Genomic DNA, 27,254 nt, shown 5'->3' with positions numbered 1-27,254 from the left:
TTTCTCTCTCTCTCGCTTATTTCCTTCCTCCCTCATCCGCGCATTTCCCATTTTTGTCATTTACTCCTCTTCTACCGTTCCGTTCTTCGCATTTTCTGTTTTCTGTCTCGTTGGTCGTCTGTCGGTCGTCGCGTTATGTTCTCGTTTTCTCATTCCTTTCGCCGTCGTTCCGGTTACGTTACTCTGCTCTTTGTCCATAGCTTTTAACTGTTTTGTTATCGTCGATCTATTGTCATTGTCGTCTTTCAATAGTGTTATATTGCATCAAGCTTTCAGTATATGTCTATGAGAATAAATATAAAATGCTTTCATTATATGAGCGTAATAACACATATAATATAAATATGTATGCATGTATGTATGATGGATGATAGATGAGTATAAAAGTATATAAAATGTATTCAAGAGTTCTATTTAATTTAAGAGAAATGGATTTTAATGTTAATAATTCAACATACATTACTATTGATACATAAACTGAACAAATTTTGTGATCGTTATTTAATCAACAATTGAAAATTTTCTGAAAATGCAATTGTACGAGTTATATTAGCACTGCGAACAAGTTGATCACTGATCTGAGCGACGATTTCATATTGAAAGCCTGCGCGAGGAAATATATTTCCTTTGCCGGCGGTCGGGCCACATTAACGGAAACAAACCGTTATGAAAATGTTCCGTAAATAGAAGCATGACCAAACGCGATGTGGTTTTGCGGTCTCCACCTTTTGCCGTACCTGGTTTCGACTTTCAAGAGGGTGGCGCGGCCGGGCTGGGAGGGATTATAGAGCTTTGCCAGGATATCAATTATAACCAGAAACAGTTATTCTGTGCACCCAAAACCCTTTCTGCCCCCCTTCCCGCTTCCCCCCTGCCATCCGTTGCACCGGTCCCGACCATTCCTAATCCTCTGTAAATTATATTATTTTCACTGTTTGTTTACCAGCCTCCCTATTCTGTACCCGTCCGCGCAGGATTTGCGGCGACTTTCCGGCTTTTGCCGTGTCTCACCCTTTCTCAGCCGGCACCGTATTAAAATCATTTCCCGGAACGCCATTTCCTCCGAAAATTTCACTTTCCGCCTTATATCGATTCAAAGTTAATTCGTGACGTGATCTATGACATTTATCATATTGTCTTTATTTACGATATATTGTAAATATTTATTTTGAATTTTGTTACATAAGTATAACATTTGCCTTTATTTGTCATTTGTAAAAATTTAGCTTAAATTCACACTTATACATTCTTTTCGTAATAACAAGAACGCAATATATTGTATGCATATATGGATTCATTAAAAAATTTTAATATATTGTGAATTTTATAACAAGTAAAAAATTTACTGATTGTATATTACATTAAAAATGCAAAAATATAAAACCTTTTTCTCAGGTTTTATTATTTTATTTAGAGCTTTACCGGATGTATTGTATAAAAACTATACACAATATACATACAGAATGGGATTATTATTTTTGTGAATGCATTAAACAGCGTTAGACGAAATGTACATGCTAAATATTTTATAGACCACGTATCAATTTTTTTATGTTTAATTGCTTTCCTCACAAAATGGCTGAATATGCATGCTATGAGCACAATTTTTAATTATATTCTTTTAAACATAAAAGTTATGTACGTACATGTATTGCTAAGTAATATAATGCCTTTTATGCTCTGATTTTAATTGAAAGAAATATAAACATGTATAAAAATGCTTCATCAAAAATATAATTCAAAAACTTGATGTACATATATTAGAAATGAATGTATACATAATAAGACAATGAACACTTTGGTGGTCTGTAAATTTAAATCGTCACATATCATTGTGGTGGTATCTATTTCGTGCGATTATTAAGATCTCTATAGATTTGCATATTTCTTGATGACGCTATACACAGTATATCCAACGTAACGACGGCTACTAGCAGCGAACCCCGTATTACCCGAAAGAATCTCGCGACACGTATGATTTTTTTCCCGCGCTACACCTTTTAACGCCCTTATTTCCCCGACGTCGTGTTCCCGGACACGAGCTGCCCTATTATGCAAATGTACTCGGTGAAACGGCCTGGACCTGGCTATGATCGCTCGGAGACATTTCCCGCGCTCCTATGGGGGCAGTTTGCACCCCGCGCAAGGCGGTGACCGTGGAAGGAAATGGGCTGCGTGCGATACATGCGTGCTCGGCTCATTTAAGCGCTCTGTAGATGCTCGTATTTACTGATTTTACGCGATCCCCGTGTTAGGCTAACGACCAATTGTAATGACTAATTTTTACACGATACTGCCCTCAATTACATGGATATTCTTGCCCGGATTTGAATAATTACGCGTTGCATTTTGTCATGCATGCGCGCGCACAATCATTCATCGATTGTTTAAATTTGTACGGCTACACTTTCGTACACGTTACAGAAACTGAAAAGGAGGATACTGTGTCTAAATGTGATACATAACATTAGCCGTTGTTGCTATTTAAGATGAGCTATTTCAGTTATATTCTGATTTATACAACTGTGACTGTCAACAAAGACCGTGATTATAATTAGCCTCGTCACTAGAGTTAGTTTCGTTAACTGAAGTATTTTTGTCGTTTTATCCTTATCTCTAGATATCTGGGGGATAAGAGAATATTCTGCCGCCACTCGTAGCAAAAATCCACGTGCGGGGCACGTCGACAACGTGCGTCATAAGGTATACTTATAGACGTTTGTAGGTGTAATGACGTCGGTGAATGTCCATGCACCTACGGCGGCGGCGGCGACGGTCAGATACGACGGAAAGAGGGTCTCTAGAAGCGGATAAGAGAGACACTGAAGCGTCGGTGGGGGGTTGGGGGGGATGGGGGAAAGGACGAGAGAGGACGAGTGAGAATTCACCGGTAGATGCTTGACGGAGGAGCGGCGGGAGTGTTGTTGGGGTGATAGCGACCGGGGGTGGGTGTTTACTTTTGGTGTTGGGCAAGTAGCGCCCGGCATGCATGGTTCCCTCTGATAGCAAACACTGAGTATCGATCAGTATGACTCTGGTAAACAACTATTGTAGAGTAGTATAGTATAGAATAGGCTGCGACCCCTCGTCCCACCGCCGACTGTCCCACAACGGTGCCCCAACCCCCGCAGGATTCTATCTCTTGTTCTGCCTCCCTCTCTCTCTCTCTCTCTTTCCCTCTTCTCCCCCTCCGCTTCTCGGCGTCGCATAACCCCTTCGTTCTGTATGCCAACCCTGCGTCCACCCGCTCCTATCCGCAACAACGCCGCCGTGTATTCGCGATATGCCTGCTTACGTGTCGAGCAGGGCCGACCCTTGTCGGCAAATTGCTCGGAAAAATATGACCGCATCCTTCAAGAGAATTTTAAACTGCAGGTGATCCTTCTCGGCTAGTTGCGCCACAGATCATGGGATTTTATATGCTGAAGCATTATAGGTGAAAAACTGTTATTTATAGAGAGTTAAATATATATAGAGTTTAAGTCTATTATTTGATAAATTGAAAAATAAAGTAATGACTCGTCAGTGAGATCTTAAAATTGCTTTCGGCAAATTAAAATATTAGAAATTTTAATTACATAATACACATATTACGTTTTTAAATTGCTTATTTTATAAAAAATTTTCTTGTATATATAATTAATGGTTTTCATTGCATTTTGGATTTATTTCGATATAGAAGTAATTTTATAACAATTTTTAGCTGTAAAAGAACTGAAGCTTTTAAAATCAATTAATGTCTAAAAGTAGAAAGTAATTCATAAAAAAGAAACTAATTCATACATTTTAATATATTATATAATATTTACAATAATCTCATTCTCTCACCTTACACACACTTCTTCTATTTTAGTTTTAAAATATAATTCTTTTAATGAAGCAAAGTTATACTATAGATTTATTCTAGAGGCGATGTAATCCCACAGGATAATATATAAATTACTGCGTTATTACTGCGTTACTCGTGTTTTTTATTTTTTTTATTATTTAACGTAATCTTGACTCTTTTTTAAAGATTCTGTGGTCGTATAAGACTATTATTTATTCCGGGAAAGTTATTCATTCAATGTTGGGAAAGCGCGATGCACGTATAAATTTAAGCGCAAGTAGTTTCAGACACGTGTAGTCAGACATAGGTTATTGACTTCGATATTGAACGTAGGGATGCTATGTTTATAAGCAGTTACTTACGTCGCTAGCCAAAGCTATCTACAGCGTAAACTCTTGCAAAATCATACGGACAATATAGCGTATATGCTAAAATAATTTTATTTAAATTGTACAATAGTTTTCCAATCACACATACTTTAAACGAGCATCACGAGTTTTATGCCATGCAGACAGATGCGCTCTCCACTATTATATCGATTGATAGATTTCAGCGCGATGTTTTAAAAACATTTTATAACAGGCTCCGTCCCTGACGTGGATGCTAATCATCTTGGCGAAGGGTGTCTGAAATTGTCGCCCCATGGCGTAACTCCCGAGCTCAGCAACCCCTGCGATTCACCCTAACGGCTCGCTTAACCAAACAACCTTGATAAATTATGCAAAAATCAACAACACTACGAAATGCATCTCCCATGCTGCGGCTGAGACGACACGAGTCTCCTGTTACGGAATTCCGAACCTTTCCGCTTTTGATTTTGAATCGGATACTGCGCGCGAGCGTAATTTCACTTCACATATATGTATATTCGAATTAATGAGCTATATAGATACGTCTCTCATCGCAATAAAAAATAATAAAAACCGCATCAATGAAGTATTATTGATAACGTGTCTATATTTAGTGCAATATATTTTAGTTAATTAAGAAAAGAAAGAAACTAATAAGTGCATGAAAAGTAAATTTCCAGGCTAATAATTCTGGGTGTAGGCTATCAATTATTTCAAAGTTAAAATCATATCGAAAATAATAATTTCGCAGCTCTCTATAATTATTTTTTTTCATTGATAAACTTGTCTAAAATTATCCGTTCGTGGGGAAAAGCCACGAGCGCGCTTACACTTGCGCACAGAAAAGAGAAGAGAAAACACGTAAAATTATAGTTTACAACCCTTTACAAGATAGTCGCTGCATTTCGCGTATTTTATTTAAAAATCCTGACAAAATATGATTTTTATCACGGTACACACGACAGCTGTGTATCGTGTTAAAGGTTTTCGTGTCATTCGTGTATCGACGCGCGCGCGCCGTAACGCGACGGCGATGCGGCGCGGCGCGGCGCGGCGCGTCGCGACGCGCGACACGACCCGTCAAATCCGCGAACTAATAAATGAATATAACCCACGCGTGAGAATAAAATCCGTCGCTAAACTGCGCAACAGGTGTTAGAGGTTATTGACAATCTTTTCATCAGGGGATGACGGTGTTTGTGTGATATCTCGTCGAATATCGGTGCCGACAATTTCCCAGCGCACAAAGTCCGGCCCGATACGCTGTTTATTAAACCAGATGTCATTTTTTTCATATTCAATTCTCTTTCTGCGCTCCGCCGGCTTTGCCCGGATTCCACCTGGGCACGAGCGCAAAATTAGAACAGTTCACCGTGTGTCGACAAGTGCAGTTAACAATTTTAATTTTTGTCGATGTACGCATTATCGATGTCGAAATTATTGAGAAGTAGAACGATTGATCTTAATTAATCACACTTGAGAAAAAATCGCTTTTGTCCAAAATACTATAATAAATAAATAAACTTTTTTTTGTCCAAAATATGCAGATATTCTTTCGATTGTTAATAACAGAATAGAAAAGTAAAAATATATTTGTTTCAGGAAGATGCTTTGCGACTCTAAGTCCCGGTCTACAATAGGTGTTTTAAGCCCTAAGCCTTAAGAAATTGTTCAATCACAATTGAATTTGAGGAAAATAATTGACTGTGATTGGTCAATTTCTTTGGGCTTAGGGCTTAAAACACCTATTGGGACTAAGGCGCGGCAGCCGGCAGAAAGGTAAGAATTACTTTCTCGTGGTAATCGTTAAAGTAATAAATTCATCGAGATGCATGGCAGAGCGTCATGGATACGTGTATTGATGCCGCGCAGTCTGGAAACCGTCGTACTGTTTTCAATACGATTCTCCAAGTGCAAGTTGTTCGTGGCGAAAATGGGGTAGTATGTATCTTCAATCACGGGTATTCCCGGCATCTCCTCCCCCCCCCCTCCTCACTCCATCGGTTAGTCTGTTATCATACCAGCGTCACGCTCTCGGCATTGTGTCGCGGTTCGGTACCGCCGTGAGAAACAACGCGAACAACAACAACAAACAACAACAAACTAGACCGGCTATGAAGTCTGCCGCGCGCGCTGTCTGTACCTGCCTACCTACCTATCCGCGACCTGCTTTTCCGACATTGTCACCAGACCATCTTCAGTTATCGCGCCGATTTATAGCCGTGACAGTGTGTTTCTATTTTCTATCTTACTCGCTGTACGTTGTCTCTCAATGAAAGTTTGCTACCATTTTACGTAATCTTGCGAAAACAGGACATGTGGAGCAACTATAACTTTAGAAAAGACAGCAAAATACTACGATTAAATTTTAAAACCGGCTTTCAGTAGTTATACTTGAATACTCGAATAGCGTCGAATGTATATATGTAACATATCGCGACAATTACATATAGATCTAGATTTTGAAAAACAATAAAAAAAAAGTAAACAAGTCTTATTTTAAAGTGTGTAATTGATATCTTTCATAATTAACCGTACGCTTTGTAAACAACGTAATGACATTAAGCGGTTTGGATTCCGCGATAAATAAGATGAAACATTTGCATTCTGCGAAACCACATCGTGTCAAGTAAACTGCAATATGCTTAAATATTTCGGCAATTGTAAATCTTAGATAGGGAGAATATTTAGGATGACGTCGATTAATATTTGGCTGTGTTGCGAATAAGGAATGAACGGGAGTCGAAGCTATTCGAGGGCACATCAAGCTGGAGAATAGGAAATTATGTTGAGCATGATGAATACATCAGAACAGGTCGGCTTTAGTCTGGTCTTAGGAGTAGGTCGAATCGATAACAATAACTACATGGACATCTATACTGCTGCTATACGTGATGTCAGAGATTCGTTTATGATGATGAGACTTTGTCAGTCTCCTGTAGCACGTTTTTAACATGCATTGCGTGTTAAAGATGCAAAAAAATGTATCCTACAATTTAGCTAAATTAAATTTCTGTTTATGAATATGGGTATTTATCGTTATTGAATTTTGCTACAGAATGAAAGATAGGATAGTTTTCTCTTAAAATAAAAAATAATCACTGTAATATAATGTTTTAAGACATCGTAACTTTTTACTGGCTAGATGAAGCATTTATATACTTGTATATTTATCATGTTATTTATATTTGATTATTTTGACTTACGCAGTTAACAATAATTAAACCTAAGTATGATAAGTGATTCTGATTATTAGATTGTATAATGCTAAAAATATAATATTAATATACAAAAAAATAAGGACATTAAATTAAAATTGATGCATACAATTAAAGAAAAAACATCTTAACGAAATAAACATTTGATGAACAATTTAATTTTGTGGTATTGAATTGAATATCTTTTTTATAATTATTTATATAAAGGGGGAGGGAGAATTATAGAAACAACTATTCCATTATTAATAATTATCCTCATGGAATGTCTTATCATCAAAAATCAGAAAACAGGGCCAGAAGAAGCTGAATGGTATCGAGGAAAGAAAATAGGTGCGATGCAAATTGGAAAACATAGCGTGGCGTGGGTCAGCATGCCGGGCGACGATCGGCCGAAGTGCGTCGCGGCGCAGCCGACGGGACTGCCTCTCTCCGGAGAGCGGAGAAACACCCACGCCACGGTGAAGCGCGAAAGAGAGAAGGAGCGAGAGAGAAGGAGAGAACCGTCTGAACGGAGACGGAGAATCACCCCGCGAGAGCGTCGCGATAACGCGCGCGACGAGGACACCCGTCGCTGGAGCGACGAAGAGGAAGGCGACCGTCAAACGGAGGGAGACCACCACCCGCGGCCGCTGCGCGACGTCGACGGGAGCGAGACGCCGCGATGGTCCTCGCAATGCGCCGACTCAGTAGCCGCGTGCTCGCCACGGCCGGAGGGTTTCGCGGCTAAGCGGTGCCGAGCGTCGCACAGTCGCGACGGCAGCCACCGGCGCGCGGTTATACCCCTTTTTCTTCAAACCTGCACGCAACCCCGCACCGCTACGTTCGGCACACGTTTTGCCTGTCTCCACGACGGCGAGGGAACGTTGCCCCAGGTTGCGAGAGAGAGAGAGGGCGTCCTCTGCGACCGCCCGCCACCACCCCCCTCCGGCATTCATCCCCGGAGAGCGAAAGAGAGAAAGAAAGAGAAAGAGGGAGGGAGAGGGAGAGAGAAAGAGGGAGAGGGAGAGAGGGAGAAAGAGAGCGGCGTCGCCGTCGGCATCTTCGGGAATCGGTTGCTTCCTTTCATCGGGGCAACGGCGGCATCCGAGATCCGGCATTTTTAACCCGTCGCGGCGGTGCACGTGGCGCGCGCGGCACGCGGTGCTTCGAGAGAAAGACAGATAGATAGGTAGACAGTTAGGTGGATAGGTAGCGAGCGCGAGAGCTAGAGAAGTCGCGACAAGGGCGAGAGGAAGAAAATAAAGAGGGCGAGGGGAGAAAGAGAAAAGGGGAAGAGAGAAAGAGAGAGAGAAAGAGAGAAAGAGAGACAAACATAGAGTGGTACAGAGGGTGGAGAGAGAGGCGGAAAAGGGGTAGAGGTGACAGAGAGACGGTGGCCGAAAGAGGCGGGCGGGAGGAGAGAGAGGGTAGAGACGAAAAGAAACGGAGAGCACGAGGAGCTGCGTACCGACGGATAGAGGAAATCGTCGGAGAGAGAGCACCCAAAAGGAGCTTCGTATCTTCTTTCCGGGTTTTTTTTTCCTGTCAATCCTATCACGTAAAGAAGGACGGAGGAACCGACGGTCACGAGTGAATCGACGAGGAGGAAGCGGGACATGCTGGAACCACGCTGGAGACCCGTCCAGGTAGCCCTTATTCACCCCCTGCAACACTTCTCCAGTGCACTGCCTATATCATCCGATGTCTGATTGACCTGCCTGCGCGAACGCACGCATAATACTGCACTTACGTCACATAAATGTCCTCTGCTGATTTTACCTCTCTCTCTCTCTCTCTCTCTCTCTCTCTCTCTCTCTCTCTCTCTCTCTCTCTCTCTCTCTTTCGTGTTTTATCTACTCTTTGCTTTTGCTCTCTTTTATTCTCCACTCAATCGTTTGCTTGCTAGTTGTGTAATTTTTTTTGTCACCAACTTCATACGTTTCTGACGCTCTTTGCAACGCGCTATACAGACACTGGTGACAGCCACGTGCCACCGGCGCTTCTCTTCGCACGCCGCTGCTGGAATTTGGAGTACTCCTTTTAAACGCTTCACTCATTTAACACGTGCTTTCGCGGTTTAACTATCAACTCTTTCTGCTGCTGTCGGACTTAAAGTTTTGATCGCGTGGAGCCTTCGTTCTAATTGTACTTTTACATCGCGATTAATTTAATAATTTATCTGAAATTTATAGATTTATTTGTCGGAATAAAAATTTTGTTTTTATTGAACGCTTTTTTATTTTGAATGTAACTCCAAATTTTGCGTAACTCTTCTTTTCAGCACTATTATAGAGTTATAAAGTTTAAACCGTGACATTTTTTTGTATACAGTTTGATAACGCGTATATAAAAATACTTTTGACATTTCAGTTTGTCTCTCTTTCCACTCTCTTTTTCTCTATATGGCTATGTAATTGTATTGTTGACAAAGGTCATGAGATTTCTTGTCGTAATAATGCTAATTTGAATTGTTTAGAATCGCTATTGCTATTTAATAGACAGATATATTTGTATCCTTTCGTAACATTTTAGGATTTACATTATGGCTGTGTATTTTGAAGTTCGAAACTATCGCTAAGTTTAGAACATCCAACGCGTCGTACGATTTCGTCACTCTATTAATCTTATAAATTACGTTGCAAATATAGATATCGGGATTAAACAGAAACATAAGAGTGCGGACGACGGTGTACAAAATCGAATATTTCGCGCAATTTACTTTAATCGACTTTAGGTCGTGGCAAAAATAGAAAGGACATAAATGGAGATTATGGTACAAATTCCAAACTGATCGATTATCGTTAGAAACGCGCCTTCAACCCGTTTCTTATTTAATTAACTCCCATCCGACGACGCGAAATAGTATATAAATATTATATACTAATGGTTTTCTTAATCTCTTCGTAATTAGTGGGGCAAGCAATACGTTGTGTGCTGCCAAAATTGTAGATGTGGAAATAGAAACGTTATCGCGTTATCGCCAGTAAGGCTTGCCAAGACGAAATGATTTAGCGCATCTCCCGCGTAATGTTAAACAAATTAAATACGACGTTCCCGTATAATGCAGATAAATGTTCCTTACCCTCGAGATTTCCTGATTGATCCTGCACTCCACCCGGGGCCGGGGGCCGGGGTGATATTCGTGGAAATGACACTTTAACGATCGTGACAAGACAAATAGGTGCGCCGGACAACCAGAATGGTCGGTCAAATAAATCTCACTATATACCGGCCTAAGATTAACTAGGTTCGGGTTACTAAATACGTACCTGCCGCGGTACAGAAATCTTTGCGGCGTAAAACGCACATTTTTCCGAAAATAATCTTGGCAGAGGTGCGCCGCCTTTGAAGACTGCTCCTGGAGTCTCGGAGTAATCTAATATCGTATGAATCACCGTTGCCATCGGCTGAGGAAGTCCAACGACTTGTTTCGAAACGCTTCTGACAACCTGACAAAAATTCCTATTTCGTGTTTCGTCGTCTGTCACGCAACGCCTGCACAGCGTTCACCGGGGGCTTTTTGCTACCACGCGAGTAGTAACTTCAAACAAAGTGATCAAATGGAGAGATCAGTGATCATTACTCATGTTTGTAAATTATGCTCAAACTACTTTGAAATGTCGACTACTACGTCGAGGTAACGATTACCGTTTGTGACTCCCGTTAAATCCGTTTTCGAGTTATGACCACAAATTTATTAATATTGACATACAAAATAAACAATAATATTTAGAACGTCTGTCTAAACAACACGTGCATTAAAATCAATATATATGTGAATTACAAATCGCGTTGATTTTGCTGATGTTTTCAGCAAGAAATACATTGCTTCCATTTTCAAAATTATGAAATTAATAACTTTTAAGCTCGACTTTAGAAATTGTTCTCAAAAATATGAATATAAACGTTTATTGTTTTACTTAAAATCTCAAAACATGGAAAACAATATTATATTTTTTAGATACAGGTTTTTGGAGTATAATACATTGAAGCAGTTAAGATATCATTCTCCTTTGATACAAAATTTTATGTATAAACAATCACTTGCTTTAATATGCTTCCTATTGATACAATTGTGACCCTACTGTGATACTGCTGACAGCTTTTGTAAAAGACGTGAAACATTTGCAAAATAAACTTGAAATTTACAATGGTCCTTTGAATTAAGAGCGGAATTCTTTCACTCCTTCGGACGAAACATCAGAGATGGCATCGTCGCGCAATCGAAAGGGTGAGACGGAGGGTGACGGCAGTTACGCTTCAATCGGGGAACGCTCCATGTTACCTGAGAATAGGGGTGATTTTTTTTTTAGAAGTGTATAGCCGATAGAGATAGTCGGGTGCTCCACAGTCGCGGCTTTGTGTGGGTGGCTCGTCTACGAGACCGTAGAAGTCCCGGGTGGTGTAGTAGGTGGAACACCCAGAGACGGAGGCGGTCCTACCCTGCTTGGGGGCGTTAAAGAAGTAGGTGGGGTTGGCCACCCCCGCGCGTCAACCCTTACACCCCGCGTCTCCGAAAGCTCCGTATGCCCCCCCGGATCTCTTCGATCCCCCATATTCGCCAATCAGCCGAACCATCCCGTTCTTTGTCACCCTCTACCGACGAGGGCTGCCCGGCGCGGCGCGGCCATCTGGTTGTCTGGCCTTTCCTTCGGGTGATGGTTCGATTTCTTGAAAATTCAAAGATCAGCCTTGGCGAGCGCAGGAGACAGAGCGGAGACAGGCGACAGTTCGGTCCAGGCGAGCGTCCGACGGACGAACCATGAAGATCGCCGCACGTTCTCCGTTCCTCGTGCGCATCAGCCGGTTGATCGATTCTGTGTCGTTAGGTAGTGTTTTGTGCGCGATACCCGGCGTCTTGGAGAATCGAGCGTGGCTCTTCCTGGTTGATGACACCCGGCCTAGGGGTGTCACGCCTTCTTCATGGTCGCGTCGGGACGATCGGGCCGACCACGGGGGAAGAGAGGGTGGTGTGCGCGTCAATCGTGATATATATTTCGCATCATCCCCGCCACCTTGGCTTCGCCCATTTTCTCACCTCCTCCGCCGCCAGTTCAGACGTACGTGCCCGAGTACGCGCGCGGTTTGCACACACATCCACGGATGCATATACACGGATACCGCCGAGTGCAACGAGAGAGCCGGCACAGCTGCGGCGGCATAGCCCCCCCGTTTTCGCGCTTGCTTGGCACGGCACAGCATCCCTCTTCGGCCACTTCCGGCCAGGCCAGGCTCCGCCCACTTTTATATTAATCACGTCTTGGTTCGCTCCTGGCTTCTGTTCTCCATCTTTCTTCCCCAGTGAGCGATTTCCTACCGCGGACGCCTGGGAACCACACCTTTGCCCGTTGGCTTATTCATGTCCCGGGCCTTGCGACGCGGGCCTCGACGTCTCTCTCGCTCTCTCTCCCTCTGTTTCCCCTTTCTGTCATCCCCCCCCGTCTCTCGCCGTCGATCTCGCGGAAATACGGCGACGATGCGCTTTAGACGTGACGGTGCAAGGCTGATGGAGATATTCACGTAGCCGTTCGCAGACAAGCTAGCGTTGGCTTTTCCGACGCATCACAAAGACGTATAGTTCAATTAATTTATATATGGCAAACAGCGGTAACAATGTTCTGCGGAAAATGAGATGTGAGCGAATTAATTCTTCGCTTAGAATTCACGCAATTCAAATGCTCTTTTTTTTTTTAATCCACCGTGATGTTTGTTTTCACATTCGATGATATAGATATTAGCCACTGTCACGCGATTTACATTCGACCATGTAATATCATCGTTCCTTCAATACTTTCATACATTAATTGCAAGTGGCTTCGTTAATAACTTTTTAAAAGAAATATTTGCACTTCAACGTGCCTTGTTACTCCGTGTGGTGAGTGCCTCGGCGAAAAATGAATCGCGGCGAGGCGCAGGTGAGCGCAACGTTCGTGTGTTCGCGGTGCCGGAGTAATGAATAATAACCTGTTATTATTACCAGGTCGAGCAATAAACACGCAGCTCGCAAACGCGCGCAAACGTCTCCCCTCGCGCCGCAATAAGGCTCGTCACGCATAGACACGACATTTGTTTCCCCGCTCGTGTGGAGTGTGTGCAGGCTATTACTATTACGAATGCCACCTTCCTACAAACAGATATTGGTTCCATTGTTGCGCGTTGTGTATCGTGACTGCTTCTCCGCCGCGCTGTTTCCGCCAGTCGCCGACCACTTCGCCACCACTTCTCGGCCTCGTTGATATTCCACCTCGTGTCCCTTCGCTTTTAATTTCTCTTTTGACAGAACCCCTCACTTCCCCCCTCCCCCCTCGCGCCCTTCTCGCTGAGCAACGGCGCTGATAACGGCGTATTGTATTGTCGAGATAGTTTGCGACGATTCTATACATCGGGTACTCAAATTCGTTTCCTCTGCTTTATCGTCGATATTCCCAACGAAAAGGGTTTCGTTGCATGATTGTGTGTGCGTTATTATCTTATTCGACGACAATTATTTTCGCGCATCATGAGAATCGATTTGGAGAGGCTGCAGTTTTTTTATTCATATAGATTGGAATGATTTTATAACTTCATATTTAACTGAAAAAAACGAAAGAAGAAAAAAGATCCGTACCTGGTTAGCAGGTACAATGTTAGCATGAGATATTCATCGTTACACATTTTATGTCGTGACCACTGTTTCCCGACCTACCACACCTTACTGCTCCCTTTTTAACGCCGCGCAGTGGATCCGTTGTATTTTCACCTCGAAGATCTTAATCATAGCGTGCTAGGTACCTCGATTGTAATACACATTACTGGGTAAGCCAGACCGAAGAATCATTCTGAAGACAAAATTGCAATGTTCAGGAAGGTTTATCGTGTTTATACTCGATTATCCCGCGCAGTTTTACTTAATTTGTTATTAGAGCTTCCGTGATGAAGATTTAAGCAAAATGTCGTCGCGTAAAATCGTTGCAACATAATACTGCACAATCACAGAAACGCTGTCTTTTCGTCACTCCCCTTGTTGGTGAAAAAATATATAAGGTATCTCCGGCAAAATTTTTACACTTTAGTCGTTTTGTGACTTTAACGTTCGAAAGAGTGGATATATAATGACTTTTTACATCTAGAATCCAGCGATATGATCGAGGATATATTGCGCCAGGCGAAAATATGTTGTGGCTGTCGCGAAATTGGCATCGTCGATGCGAATCGGCCGAATTCCTACAACCCGGTTCATTTTGTCGCGATAATATGCATTCCATGTCATACCGGCGGCGCGTGTACGGCAATGCATCATCGCCCCCGCGACGGGTATTTGTCAATAGAAACAGACATCGACGCCGCAACCGCGGCAAGTATACGTCAATATACATAACGGCCGGCTGTTGACTTGTTACGTTGTCGCGTACCGCCGATGATTCGATGATTTGCCGATCCGTGACGGTCCCGTGTCAAATATATACCTCCGCGGCCGTTCTCGCGGGCGCGCGTTAACACGGAAAACGCCGGGCCGTTCATTTGCGATTGGCGCACTAACGCGCGTCGTTACATTAGATTATCAATCCGCCGCGATTGTGATGCGCCGCCGGTTTGTACTTCGACTCGTCATGCCGCGATAATGGCCCCTCTTTCTCTCTCTCTCACTCTCTCTCACTCTCTCTCTCTCTCTCTCTCTCTCTCTCTCTCTCTCTCTCTCTCTCTCTCTCTCTCTCTCTCTCTCTCTCTCTCTCTCTCTCTCTCTCTCTCTCTCTCTCTCTCTCTCTCTCTCTCTCTCTCTCTCTCTTCGTCGCAGCGACAATTTCACGAATGTCCGCCTACCTAGCGCGACACGCTCTCGCGAGTGACCAAATTTTAACAGCGCGTCATGAATCAGGTTGCCCTGTGAATCCCACTTGAATAACGACACATTTGATTAGATTTTAGTAATTTAAATTATCACAGTATTTTGGTATCCCGCGGTATCAATGCTGATCAGTAGATAATAGTAGCTGCAGAGCTTAATCAATAATTGATCACAATTCGAAGAAAATACATCGCGCGATGTAGACAAGAAAAACAAAAGTGCAACTTTTGTTCGCTTTACGGCAATATATGAATCTTACTACAAATGATATGACAGTGACATATTCTCAGCGCCCTTATTTCGTGTATTGTCCTATATCATCAAGTTTGCGTCGTGTGCAAACCGTTGCCGAGGTAGTTTCGGCCCATTCAAAAATATCGCGCCTAACGCAACGTTAAAAACGTAATAACAATGAAATGGGGGGGCGGGGACCGTTATGTTGTCAGGCATCGGCGATGATTCGCCGATCCATGACGGTGCCGTGTCAAATGTGCCCTCTAGCTGTTCCCGTGTGCGCGCTTCAACACGGCCGGCTCATTTGTGATCGGGGCGCACTAACTCGCCGTGTCGTTACATTAAATTATCATCCCGTGATTCTGATGCACGTACACCAGGCAGTTTGTACGAGGCGACTCGTTATAACACGATAATGGTTCTGCGCTCGTCTCTTCGCCGCGATTAGCGTTAAACAGACACCCGTCCACGCAAACCCGTGTGCACTCCGTGCACCGCGCTACGCGTTTGACGATGGTGACGTCAATAACTGATGTATCTGTCGTTGGTGAATCTTCATTGTGACAGGTTACAGACTGTTATGGCCGCTCGACAACGACACTAATGGCCGAATCGAGAAATTCCGTTTCAATTCCGAGAAGGTTCGGGTGTAATTCCCGGCGTATACGTCTTGGCATTATCACTCTCGCGATATTCCTCCTATATATTTATTAGCGTTGACGGTAATCCACTTCCGTGAGAAAGTATCTGTCAATTAATTAGAGGGTACGTCTACCTTATCAATTCCGCAAATATTCTTCAATACAATGTCATTTTGTGTGAGATACAATATCCTTGCATCGTAAAATTGTATGAATTTTTGAGAAGGTTGATCGATAGGAGAAACAGTCGTGTCAGACCGAGTGTGAACATTTAAAACAAAAGATGCGGGATAGATCGGCCGTGGTTCATATTTCGTTCGGACATCGCCTCCTCTCTTTGTGCGTACAAACTACGTAATAATTGATATACGATGGGACCGCGAACGAGGACACACACACACACACGCACACACACGGGAGGTTTTAATATGCCGGCCGCTGCCCGCTTCCAATGTCCAGCGCTCACCGGGATCTCTATTATGGCACGGGCGCATTGCAAACGAGATGCATCAGGAAGCGCGACCAATGCAGAACCGAGTGGATACTGATCAGCTTTTTTTTTTTTTAAGTTCCAACCCCGGCTCTGTTGCCCCGCTCGGATCGCTCCCGCCGCCGCCGCGCCGACAAAGTCGGCAACCCTTTTCCCGTTTCCCGGCGTCCCGCGGGGAACGTGAAACGCGCTTTGTAACGTCGCGATTTCGCGTTTTCGTTCGTTCCGAGCACAATGACGAGGGTCGGTCGTCCTTTTCTACTGAAAGGAAACCCGTAATCTCGTGTAACGGTATACTATCGGAAGACGCGGCCGAACGCACTCCGCCAGGAGCGCTATTAAATGACTTGCGAGCGATTTTTTGCGCGCCGCATCGTCGACGACAAAAATACGGAACGCTGGCTGGTTGACTCTTTGCTAAGCGAAAAGAGAATCGGACACCGAAAGACGCTCCTCCTCTCTCTATTCCATTTCGGATTGAAAATACACGGAAACTTCATTAGCAACGTTTCTCAACGTTACTTTCTATACGTTTAATTCGATGTATTTAATACTGAAAGGATAATGTCATATTTGTATTAATCTATAATAACCGACGGATGCAACTAGAATTCTATTAATTTTATTAATAATGTCGAAATTCTAACGGAAAATGTATCTTTAATATAATTTTGTATATCTATTATAATTATTGAGCGGAGATTGGCATTCATATATCGTAACTTATGCATGTACATGTCTAATGTCAGTAAAATTAACGGCACGATACTACTCCGATATTTATGAATATCCATCGATAATCGCGATATCACGGACGAACTAACTTTACGGATCGATAAAATTTTATATCGCATGTAAAAGTGAGTATAGTGTGCCGCAAAATGCTTGTTCCTTCTAAGAACAAATATGAAGAGGAGAAATGAGGGCGAGAGTTTTGACCCGTATGTAAATGACCTGTATCTGAAATCGCGCTGCCCCGTTGTGTACCAATTACCTACGGAGATACATATGTAAAGGGGATATGGTCGATGTGCCAGCGAAACATAAACTGCGATAACCGTCCGTATCTCCTGCCTTATGGTCGGATTGGTCTGACGTGAGTAGGTCAGTTTTCACTGCCGAATACCGACTGCAATCGAGCTATATCGTCCTAAGTGCTAATAAACGCGCGGATCTTGTGATGTTCTCTAGTTTCTCGCTGAGATAGCGATCTCGAACCTATATTCTCCCCAGGAGTTATTCGTCATATAATGAATGATAATATTCTTAAAAATGTGAAATATTATAGTGCAATTTATATTATAATGGAAAGATTGAAGATACTATCTTATAAGACGTTTAATTTAAGAAATGATAAAGAATTCCATAGTGTTAGTAATGATATTTTTCTAGCGATTGAGAATAATTGAAGAATTATTGCATTGAAGAGGAGAGTATTATACAATTTGTCTCTTAAATTCACTTTTTTAATAGAAAAAATTAATTTAATTTAATTTTTCACAATTTCAAGATTAACTTTTTTAAGTTAATAAATTAAAATTATATTTAAATATTAGTATAAAAGTACACGTTATAAGACGAAACGATATACATCTTTTCATCATTTTCTTAAGTTTTAATGTTATCGCTGTTGCCTAATTAGCTGTGTCTTTATAAAAATACAAAATTATTTTATTAAAAAATAAAATAAAGGCTTAATCTTGTCCGATAAGAATATCCAAATTGTAGACGAATAATGAACGCCGCGATATCATACATATATTTATTCATAAAAGTTAGCGTGTCAACCTTTCGAAATTGCGATATCATTGATACCTACATTATTGTGACAGTGCACGGGGTGCACACTGTTACAGCATCGCTCGCCGCACCACCGCCTGCTTTTCTCAGGCTCTATTGGAATAGGAAAATCGGTCGTGTTGATACCGCTATTGAAACAGCCGATCATTACGCACTCGTTCCGCATTGGTCGCGCTTCCCGATGCACCTCGTTGCAACGTCACCGGCATAATGGAGAGACGCTGCAGGCCGCCGTGCGCGCGTCCTGGTACCGACGGGCATATCAAAATGCAGCTCGGCCGTGTTTGAATTCGCGGTTCCATCATGAATCAATTACCGCGCGGATTCGTACACAACGGCGAATTGCGAAAGCTCGCGCGTGAAGGATGAGGAACATAAAGGGTAGGGCATTCGCATGCGTGGAGGTGAAGGGAAAGGGCCGCGTGTGTGCGCACCACCGGACGCACACACGCGTGTCGCTGTTGCACACGCGAGATCGTCACTCCTCCTCTCCCCCCGCATCCCTCCATTCCCTCCGTGTGCCCGGTTTCACCGTTTCTGCACGAATGCACCGCTATCGTCGTACACCGATCGTTCCTCTTTTTTCCCGCCCTCCTTTCGCGCTCTCCTGTGCCCTTTCCCTACGCGCGTGCTTTCTTTCTTTCTTTCTTTTTTATTTTTTCCTACGATAATCATCCCATCCAACTTTGCCCATTCGAAACGATGGCGCAAGTTCGTCGAAGTCACGCCTAGAGAAACGCGGAGGATTCCGAATAAAGCTGGGCTCTTTATTCGCTGTACGAAGTGAACGTTCTTTCGTGTTAACGCCACCGCGGCTGCAGCTTCGAATGTATTCATTTGTTAAACGCTGTAGTTGCATAATTACATTCGCACCGGCAATAATTGCAGATCTTATCATTATTACATATGTGTTTCTTGTGGAACTATCTCGGCATCACTCACGAGATTTTCTTTATTTGAAACAATGATTTTTTGGATAAAAATATTCCGTTTTGAACTTACTATCTAATTCGAAGGCTCCGTATCGGAGAATCTGCTAGTTAATTAGTCTAATTCACATTATAAGAGTCGTGTAAGAAAAAACTGCTATTTTCTAAAAATTACTTTCATCTAATTGTTAAAATGCAACACTTTTAAGAGCGTTAATTGACAGAAAATCGGTGACTGGTACGTGAAAAATAACTGCCAAAGTACGGTGTGATTAATATGTCACATGTTACTAAAGCGAAAGCAATATCGTACCCTATTTGTGTTGTGCTTTAGCCTTAGCCACATATGATATTAACATATTGAACGTGGTATTATTAAACCAGATGTTACTAAATGGAGAATATATGCCCTGCATCATTACCGTTATGTCGCAAAACGCAAAACAACATAAGATGTATATAAATCTGACTTTTTGCTTCTATTTTTCAACAGAATGTATTATCGTAACGAATACAGCATTATCGATTACTAAAGCAGAAATAAGTAGCACGTAAAGTAGAAAACATCTGTTTAACAATACTCGTATATAAACTTGTCATTTCTCAGAAAGTCTTTTTCTCTTTCTCTCTCTCTCTCTCTCTTTCTTTCTCTTTTAAATCTTTTATGAATATAAAGTTTTAGAAAATTGAAAAACTTAAATCTTTCAAGTGAGTTTTTTTAAAAGAAAGTTACTCTTTTAAGCATAATGCTCAAAGTACTATATTTTGAAAACTAAGCAAGAAAAATTCCATAAATATAGAAGTATACGGATTGCCAAGTTTCAACACAATCGTTAATCTGATGTTCTATATTTTCACCCGTCATTTATTGCTTATTTATAAAGATTGTTTGTGTCTACGTCGTTCACCTGTCATCTTTTAACGGCGAATTCTTGGAAAGAAAAATTCTATTCTTATCTCGGTTCATCTTTTTTTGAATACATAGATTGTCACGAGTAACTAGTTATGCAACACGCCAGTCGTCACAGCCTAAATTTAATTTAAACGAGTTGAGAAGCTAACGAAGAGTTGTTTTCGCGCGGAAGTGTATTTATAACGGTAGACTCGGGTTTAAGTCAACCATTCAATTTTTTAGCGATTTACTCTTTAAAAATTTACACAAACCGTTCTACAAATTTTAGGTGAGAGAAATCAATCATGTATCGTATAAGTAAACTTTTTGATTCTATATGTTATGTATTTATTACATATAATTTCGGTATTTTAATAACTATTTTTTTTATTTTTGACAAACAAGAAAGAAAACATTTTTATCATAATATATATTTTTAATATATATTCTTCTTCTTTTCTTATTGTTTTGTTACTTAATTATATCTTTATATATCAGTTCAAATATTATTTTGCTGATAAACCCAAACACAATAAAACACGCGCTGTCGAAACGCGCGTTTACGACACAAAATAAAATCTAGTTCAACGAACGTATAAAAAAAAAATATTTTATATAAAATACATTTATTGCGCGACACGATTAATCGTACGTTACTTTTCATCGGCAGATAAAAAAGAAATATGTTCATACTAAAAGAATTTTATCGCGTTAGCGATCCAAATGGATGACAACATCAACTTGATGCAACTTAGTATACGGCGATAAGGGAATGTCCAATAAACGAATAAATAAATAACAAAGCTGCAAGATATTCTTACCATTCAGTATTTTTATCTGTCTCCGGCTGTTTTCGCAGAAGAACGCATTGCAAATACGCATTGCACAAGAACAAGAATATGCAACTGATATTCTTGTTTTTGAGCGACTATATTAGTTGGCCTTATAATACTACAGAAATAATCACTTTCGCATTTTAATCGCAGTAAATATTGATCATTCCTCTAGACTTTTAAGATAACTCGTCGCTTATCGGTAATTATTTATCGGGGGGATGTTTATATACTGATTATTTATTTATACAATTTAAATGTAAATACCCCACTCGCTGTGAGATTATATCGATTAGATGCATAGATATTATTTTTATTAACACAGGTATTATTTGTATATGTTATTCTTAGCAACAGGCTTTAATCAGAATAGCTTTCTTAATTGCAAAGTCTATTACAGTTTTTTTCAGACTAATTTAAGATAGAGACTTCTTTTGTAAGGAAAACATATAAATGCAAAGTAGAAACTGTTTGAACGTGAATCGAACGCTTCTATCGTATCGAGATTACTCGTGTTTATGTTTCGTCACGCAGCCATATAGACCTGACAAAATTTTACGTTAGTGGTCCAGTAGATAAAATGGATATACTTATTCGCGTGCATTCTGCGGAGCGCCAATATAAAACCGTCGCGGTCGCATCCACAATCGTGGAATAGAAATTCATTCGCGATACCCACGCGGCTCACTTTAAATTCCTCAAGGCTCGAGCGGCCTTATCAGTTTGTCGACACCGTCTACCAGGTTCGCGGTAGAAAGAGATCTCAGAAGTCCGCGGAGAGCACCAGCGTTTGTGATACACGTTCGAGAGTCTGCTTTTTGTTCCCGCGTCAAGTCTCTCTCCGATGAACTAAATTACGTGTAAATTTCTGACGGTCTTCTGGAAGGTGCATCTCATTTGCATCTCGCAACCGCATCGGACGCGCATTGCTTATTTTACGTCTCTATACATTACCGTCGACGACATATAATCGTCTCAGACGCGCGTTGACCTTAATGAAATAGTCGCTGGAAAATACGGTTTCGTGAAGATATAATAATTAACGACATACGTGTAACTCTGATATTGACATTTGTGATCATCTGTTTTAACTTGGCGAGACTCTATCGGATAACATTTGCTTAATATTTATTTCAATATAAACGCGAAAAATTTTGTTGAACGTGACTAAGAAGCGTGACGTTTCATGAATTACCAATGTTCTACATCCTTGTGCTTGTATCGGTGATCGACCAAGGTTCAAAAATGTGTTTCTTCATCGGCTGGCGCGAAGGCGGCATAAAAATTCCTAATTTATGAAGTGGGAAGTCTATCAAGGTTTGTTCAGCAAGCATAAACTTTTCCAAAATTTTCATTTTATTTTGAGAGAGATGCATCACAGTATTTCATCATTCAGATCACTTAATTCAGATTTCATCTTTCGTAAATAGTTTTATTTATGGTTTATATGATGCTTATAAAAAGTATTTAGTCTGGGTTATTATTACATCTCTTGACGACAAATTTTTCGTCATTTTCAACTGTCTGCTGTTCATCGATTATTATTTATAACAAACGCAAGATACTATTGCCACATTTCTTTAGACTAATTTAGAGACATCTCCAAAGAAGCATTTTCATGAAACAACATTATTATTAAAATGTAAATTTTTATAATTCATTATTTATTGATTTGATAATGAATCGGTCATATATATATTAACGAAATCCCTATCAGACAAAAGGAATTGATAAAAATGTCGAAATATATTTAAAATTCATGAACGCTCGATCCTAAACTATATATCGCTATTATTTCGCAACATAACGAAATTAAAACCCGATGAAAAATAATTCATCGCTTGTAGACTCGCAGAAAGAGAAGTCATCATTTGTGTATTGCACTCTTATCTACGCTCGTTATTGTTTGCACAACATTGTTTTGTCCAAGATAAGTATTCCCCATACGTCTATTGCGCTGCCGAGCATATTTGCTCGGCTCATTTCTGTTTGGTTCAGAAACTCATTCTAAGGTCGCCAATGAGTTACATCGATTTATTTACAGTTCGAAATATTCATATTTTTCGAGCACAAAAAACATTTTTGTATTATACTTTTAAAGATATTAAGCCCAATCTTATCTTATCTGTCTTCTAAACCTGCAGTTTCTCGGTAGGTGTAGCGTTAGAGGAATTTCGTGAAGGTTAACGTACCGTTCGCGTCTTCGTGAAAAAGCGTACAAGTGTACCCGGAAACGTCACTCCAGCCGCTCGCTCGTGAGGAAGGAGGGAAGAACGAGCGCGCGCGATCTGATCGCGCTCCGCTCCGCTCCGTGGAAACGAGGCGAACGCATCGTGGAGGAGTGTGCAGCACAGCGGTCACGGGGGGAGCGAGCGGGAGGGGAAAGATGACATAATCTCACTCTCGCAATTTGCGAAACAGATTTACGCGTGGGACGGGCCCGCCGCGCGGGCATTTATGATAATGTGTAGCGCGGTTTACTGGACTCGATGCTCTTCATGCGTGCGAGTGCGTACAGCGTCGTTCAGAATCAGCCGTCGGAGTCGGCCGATTTCCCTCGCGTACATTGATGCGAGATGCAAAGTCCGATGCGATTAACTTGATGTTAATCGTGCTCGCACTTCGGTGACTTATCGATCACAAAATCTTCTCAACATTTTTACGAAAGACAACATCTTTTGAAGATACAAATGAATACTTTTATATTTATAACAGTCTACATATAAAAAATAGATAAAAAGTTATTAAGATAAAACTCGATGTATTTTCTACCATTTGATTTGAACAAAAACATTTCGTAAAAAAAAACGTTATCAAGCGAACACATCGATTTATCAAATTTTTCAATTCTGCTAATATAAGGACGATCGATTTTTTAATAGAAGTAAACTTTAAATTTCTAAGGAAGTTTATAATAACCACATTAATTACATTATTTGTCGCATAATTGTAAATTCGATCTATCACATTACAACGACAATAATCATTGCTCATCGATCAATAATGGGATATCATGATCACGGTGATCAAAGACGGTCCATCGAATTAATCTAGCCATCTCCTCTGATCACGTCTGATCTGCCCGATTCCTGGACAATGCTATATAACACGTGCACAGATAAATCCGCGAATACACACGCGGAGGGGGACCACACATAAGCATGCTGTAGTTGCTTCGCCGGTGAATCCTACTTAACGCCGTCCCTGATGCCTGAGCTGACGCACATGTACGATGTATGTACGACACGCGGGGCAGGGGCACCGGGATAATCGCACAAGACGATTGGTAGCTTCCTGTCGGTCACGTGACCGGCCTGCATCGCGGAACGACAGCGGCGAGCGCATGGGGCTGCGGCTGCGGAGGATGACATTCGTTGCACTCACCCGGTGTCATTAACTATGTCCGTGTGACACAACGGATTAATGCGTGCGAGCGCGTATACTAATTACAATTGACGATAAGGGATTTATCGGGAACGATATCTTGGTGATATCCCGATAATCGCCATCGCTAGTGGGACACTCTTCAATCAATATAATTTGACGCTAAAACTGGCTGGCTTAGCGATATTCCGAGACTGTTAAAAGCACACCACCGTCAGCTTAAAAAAGTCTTCTCTTCTCGCCAACGCCAACGAGAGAGAAATTGCCGCGGCGAGAGAATTTTCCGATGCGGAAAATGTAAGCTCTGGCAGCCCAATCGAAAACTTGCGTTAAACCGTCGTTCGGGCGAAATGTTTCTCGCGACGCCCTTAAATTCCGAGTCCGTAGCGAAATATGGACAGAGTAGAAACACTGTGCTGTAACTAGGTGAGCATGCACTCGGAACACTCAGCACGTAAGAGCGCACTCTCTTCTCTTTCTTCTTTCTTTTTGTGACCCATATCTTTTCACATACACGCGCGCACACACACACACGCACGCACTCTTTACTTTGCACACGTGACACCTTGAAGTATGTTACGAAGTATAATAGAATTTATTATTATTGGACAAATAATTTTGTAAAATTATGGAATGTTGCATTTGCATCGAGATTTTTCGCCCTTCTCGCGAATTCAGTTTCTTCATCTATCTTTTCTGAATCTTAATTATGACGAGCCAAATAAATAATATACTTATGATACGTACATATTTCTAATTTGTTAATGAGACAATACAAAATTCATATTAATATGTTTTTAATCATTTTTTACTGGATTTTTATTAATTTTTTTTATTACGCAAAGCTCTAAAAAGTTATATACTTTCTTTATATAATGCGCAACAAATTATATTTTTATCACGGTATATAAATTTCTTATTATATCCAACTAGTCAAAATGTGATAAAACATTATTACATAATATCTAATATAATTTGAGAAACAATTGATACTTTTTGTATAACAAGCTACTATGCTTCAATTACGCATTCAATTCGGTTTCCGGATGTTTTGCTTTGAAATGAAGTCCAAGGTATTTCTAAATTCAAATCTTATATCGTCATGCTTTGATCCGATAACATCCGACGATTTATCTACAATTGTTTTGCAAACATAATTTGCGTCGCGAAAACAATCCGCAGTTGACAAATTGATCGCGTGAGACCTTACGGAGAGTTAATAAAGTACACTCGCATGAAAGGAAAACTAGATCTCTATAAAAATTGCGATTTCAATGAATCACGTTGGTAAATAAATTAATCACGTTGACATTGACGCATTCGACTTCAATTCGAGTCACTTGTCTACTCCTATGCTAATTGTAGCTGTAACAAAAGCTCGACAGAGAATTCTCCGTATATCATAAAGAAATATTAATAAATACAGAGAAAACAAAAGTTACCCTTGAAAATTGAACAATATTACATAATCTATTTTTCAATATTAAGAAAATTTTAATGTCAAGATAACGATGAACAGATTGTTATCTTAGCATACATTCCAAATACATTACAAATGACTTTTGTCAAAATGTGTTTTTATATATTAAATCATTTATATAATTTTTTTGTAAAAACTTTTTCTCCAATGAAGCTTTTTGAATCATCTTTTTATTAAACGCATAAAAATTATTGGTTAATATAACAAGAAATCATACTTTAACAAAAATTTATTAAAATTATGTTAAGTGATATTTAATACATTTAATAATAGTTTTATAAATTCTAAACAGAGGCGGACAATAGATTATGAAACCTTATAAGCGATAACAATTCTACCAAAGATTAGAAATTCATCGTCCGTCTTTGTTTAGAATTAGTAAAACTGTAAACTTTCATTACACTTTATTAAATCTTTATATCACGTAACATAATTGTAATAAATCTTTATTGAAATTTTGTGTATTATATTAAATGATAATCTCCTATCAGCAAAAAAATATTCATTTCTATGCTGCTTTCAAAAGTCCTAAATGATAAATTTTTCACGTCGCGGTCGTAAAAAACGACGTTATATTATATTACGAAGAGGGACGAAGGTATTGAAATAAACAATCAGCGAAGAAACCGATTGTGTCGGGCCGTTCTTTCGTTTCTTCCTTGCGATCGTTTTCGCGGAGTCGCGGAGCTCATTCGCGCGGTTACGCTACCTTCCGGTGGAAAAAACGGAGATTAGCCGCGCGACGACGTTGCCTCGCAATATCGTGCCATCTATTTTGTAATAGAAACAACGGAAGAGCCTAATTCCGCGAGGCTGCCTCGCTCTCGTCCTCCTCACCATTAGACGTGCAGATACATGCTAGGCGCGCATATATGTGTGTGCGTACGTATGCATTATGTATATTATATATACACAATATATATAAACACACACACACACACACACACACACACACACACACACACACACACACACACACACACACACACACACATATATATATATATATGATACCATTCCTATCTACCTATACTTACTTATTTGAGCTATCTATACCTACCTACCTACCTACCTACCTAATTATACGTACCGAGTGGTCCACTAGGAGCGATAAGCGATTTACATACCGAACGGCGCGATGGATTTACCGCTCGGGTGTGTACGACATCGATATACTCGAGTCCCGGCCGAGCCGAGCTGAGCTGAGTCGCGCCGTCGACTTTGCTCCATTTTGCTCCTATTTCAGGAAGTCGGAGGAACGTCTCTCGCAAATAGTGAGCATTGCCGCGTGAGCGTTTTCTCTTCCTCTTACTCGCGCTCCTTGCTCCGTGTGCGTCGCGCGTTCACGGGAATAGTTGCTCTTTGCACTC

The 27,254-nt window shown here is 40.9% G+C and overlaps 1 protein-coding gene across 12 annotated transcripts in view; it reads left to right on the top strand.

Moving 5' to 3' along the window:
* The first annotated feature begins 8,101 nt into the window (after positions 1–8,101).
* Foxp (forkhead box transcription factor P) overlaps positions 8,102–27,254 on the top strand; it is a 311,646-nt gene continuing 292,493 nt past the window's right edge. For 4 of the 12 annotated variants that reach the window (XM_077419195.1, XM_077419189.1, XM_077419188.1 and 1 more), the window contains exon 1: positions 8,104–9,022. In XM_077419195.1, the coding sequence (XP_077275321.1) occupies positions 8,993–9,022 (30 nt within the window). In that variant the 5' untranslated portion in view covers positions 8,104–8,992. Of the gene's footprint in view, positions 9,023–27,254 lie in introns of all 12 variants that reach the window. The other 8 variants (XM_077419193.1, XM_077419191.1, XM_077419194.1 and 5 more) reach the window with 3 other exon arrangements.

Source organism: Temnothorax americanus, unplaced genomic scaffold, assembly GCF_048541705.1.
Source record: "Temnothorax americanus isolate GAGA-0224 unplaced genomic scaffold, ASM4854170v1 Scaffold52, whole genome shotgun sequence".
Classification (NCBI taxonomy): Eukaryota; Metazoa; Arthropoda; class Insecta; order Hymenoptera; family Formicidae; genus Temnothorax; species Temnothorax americanus.
Note: the sequence above shows the minus strand (reverse complement) of the source record. Positions and strands in the feature narration are given on the sequence as shown.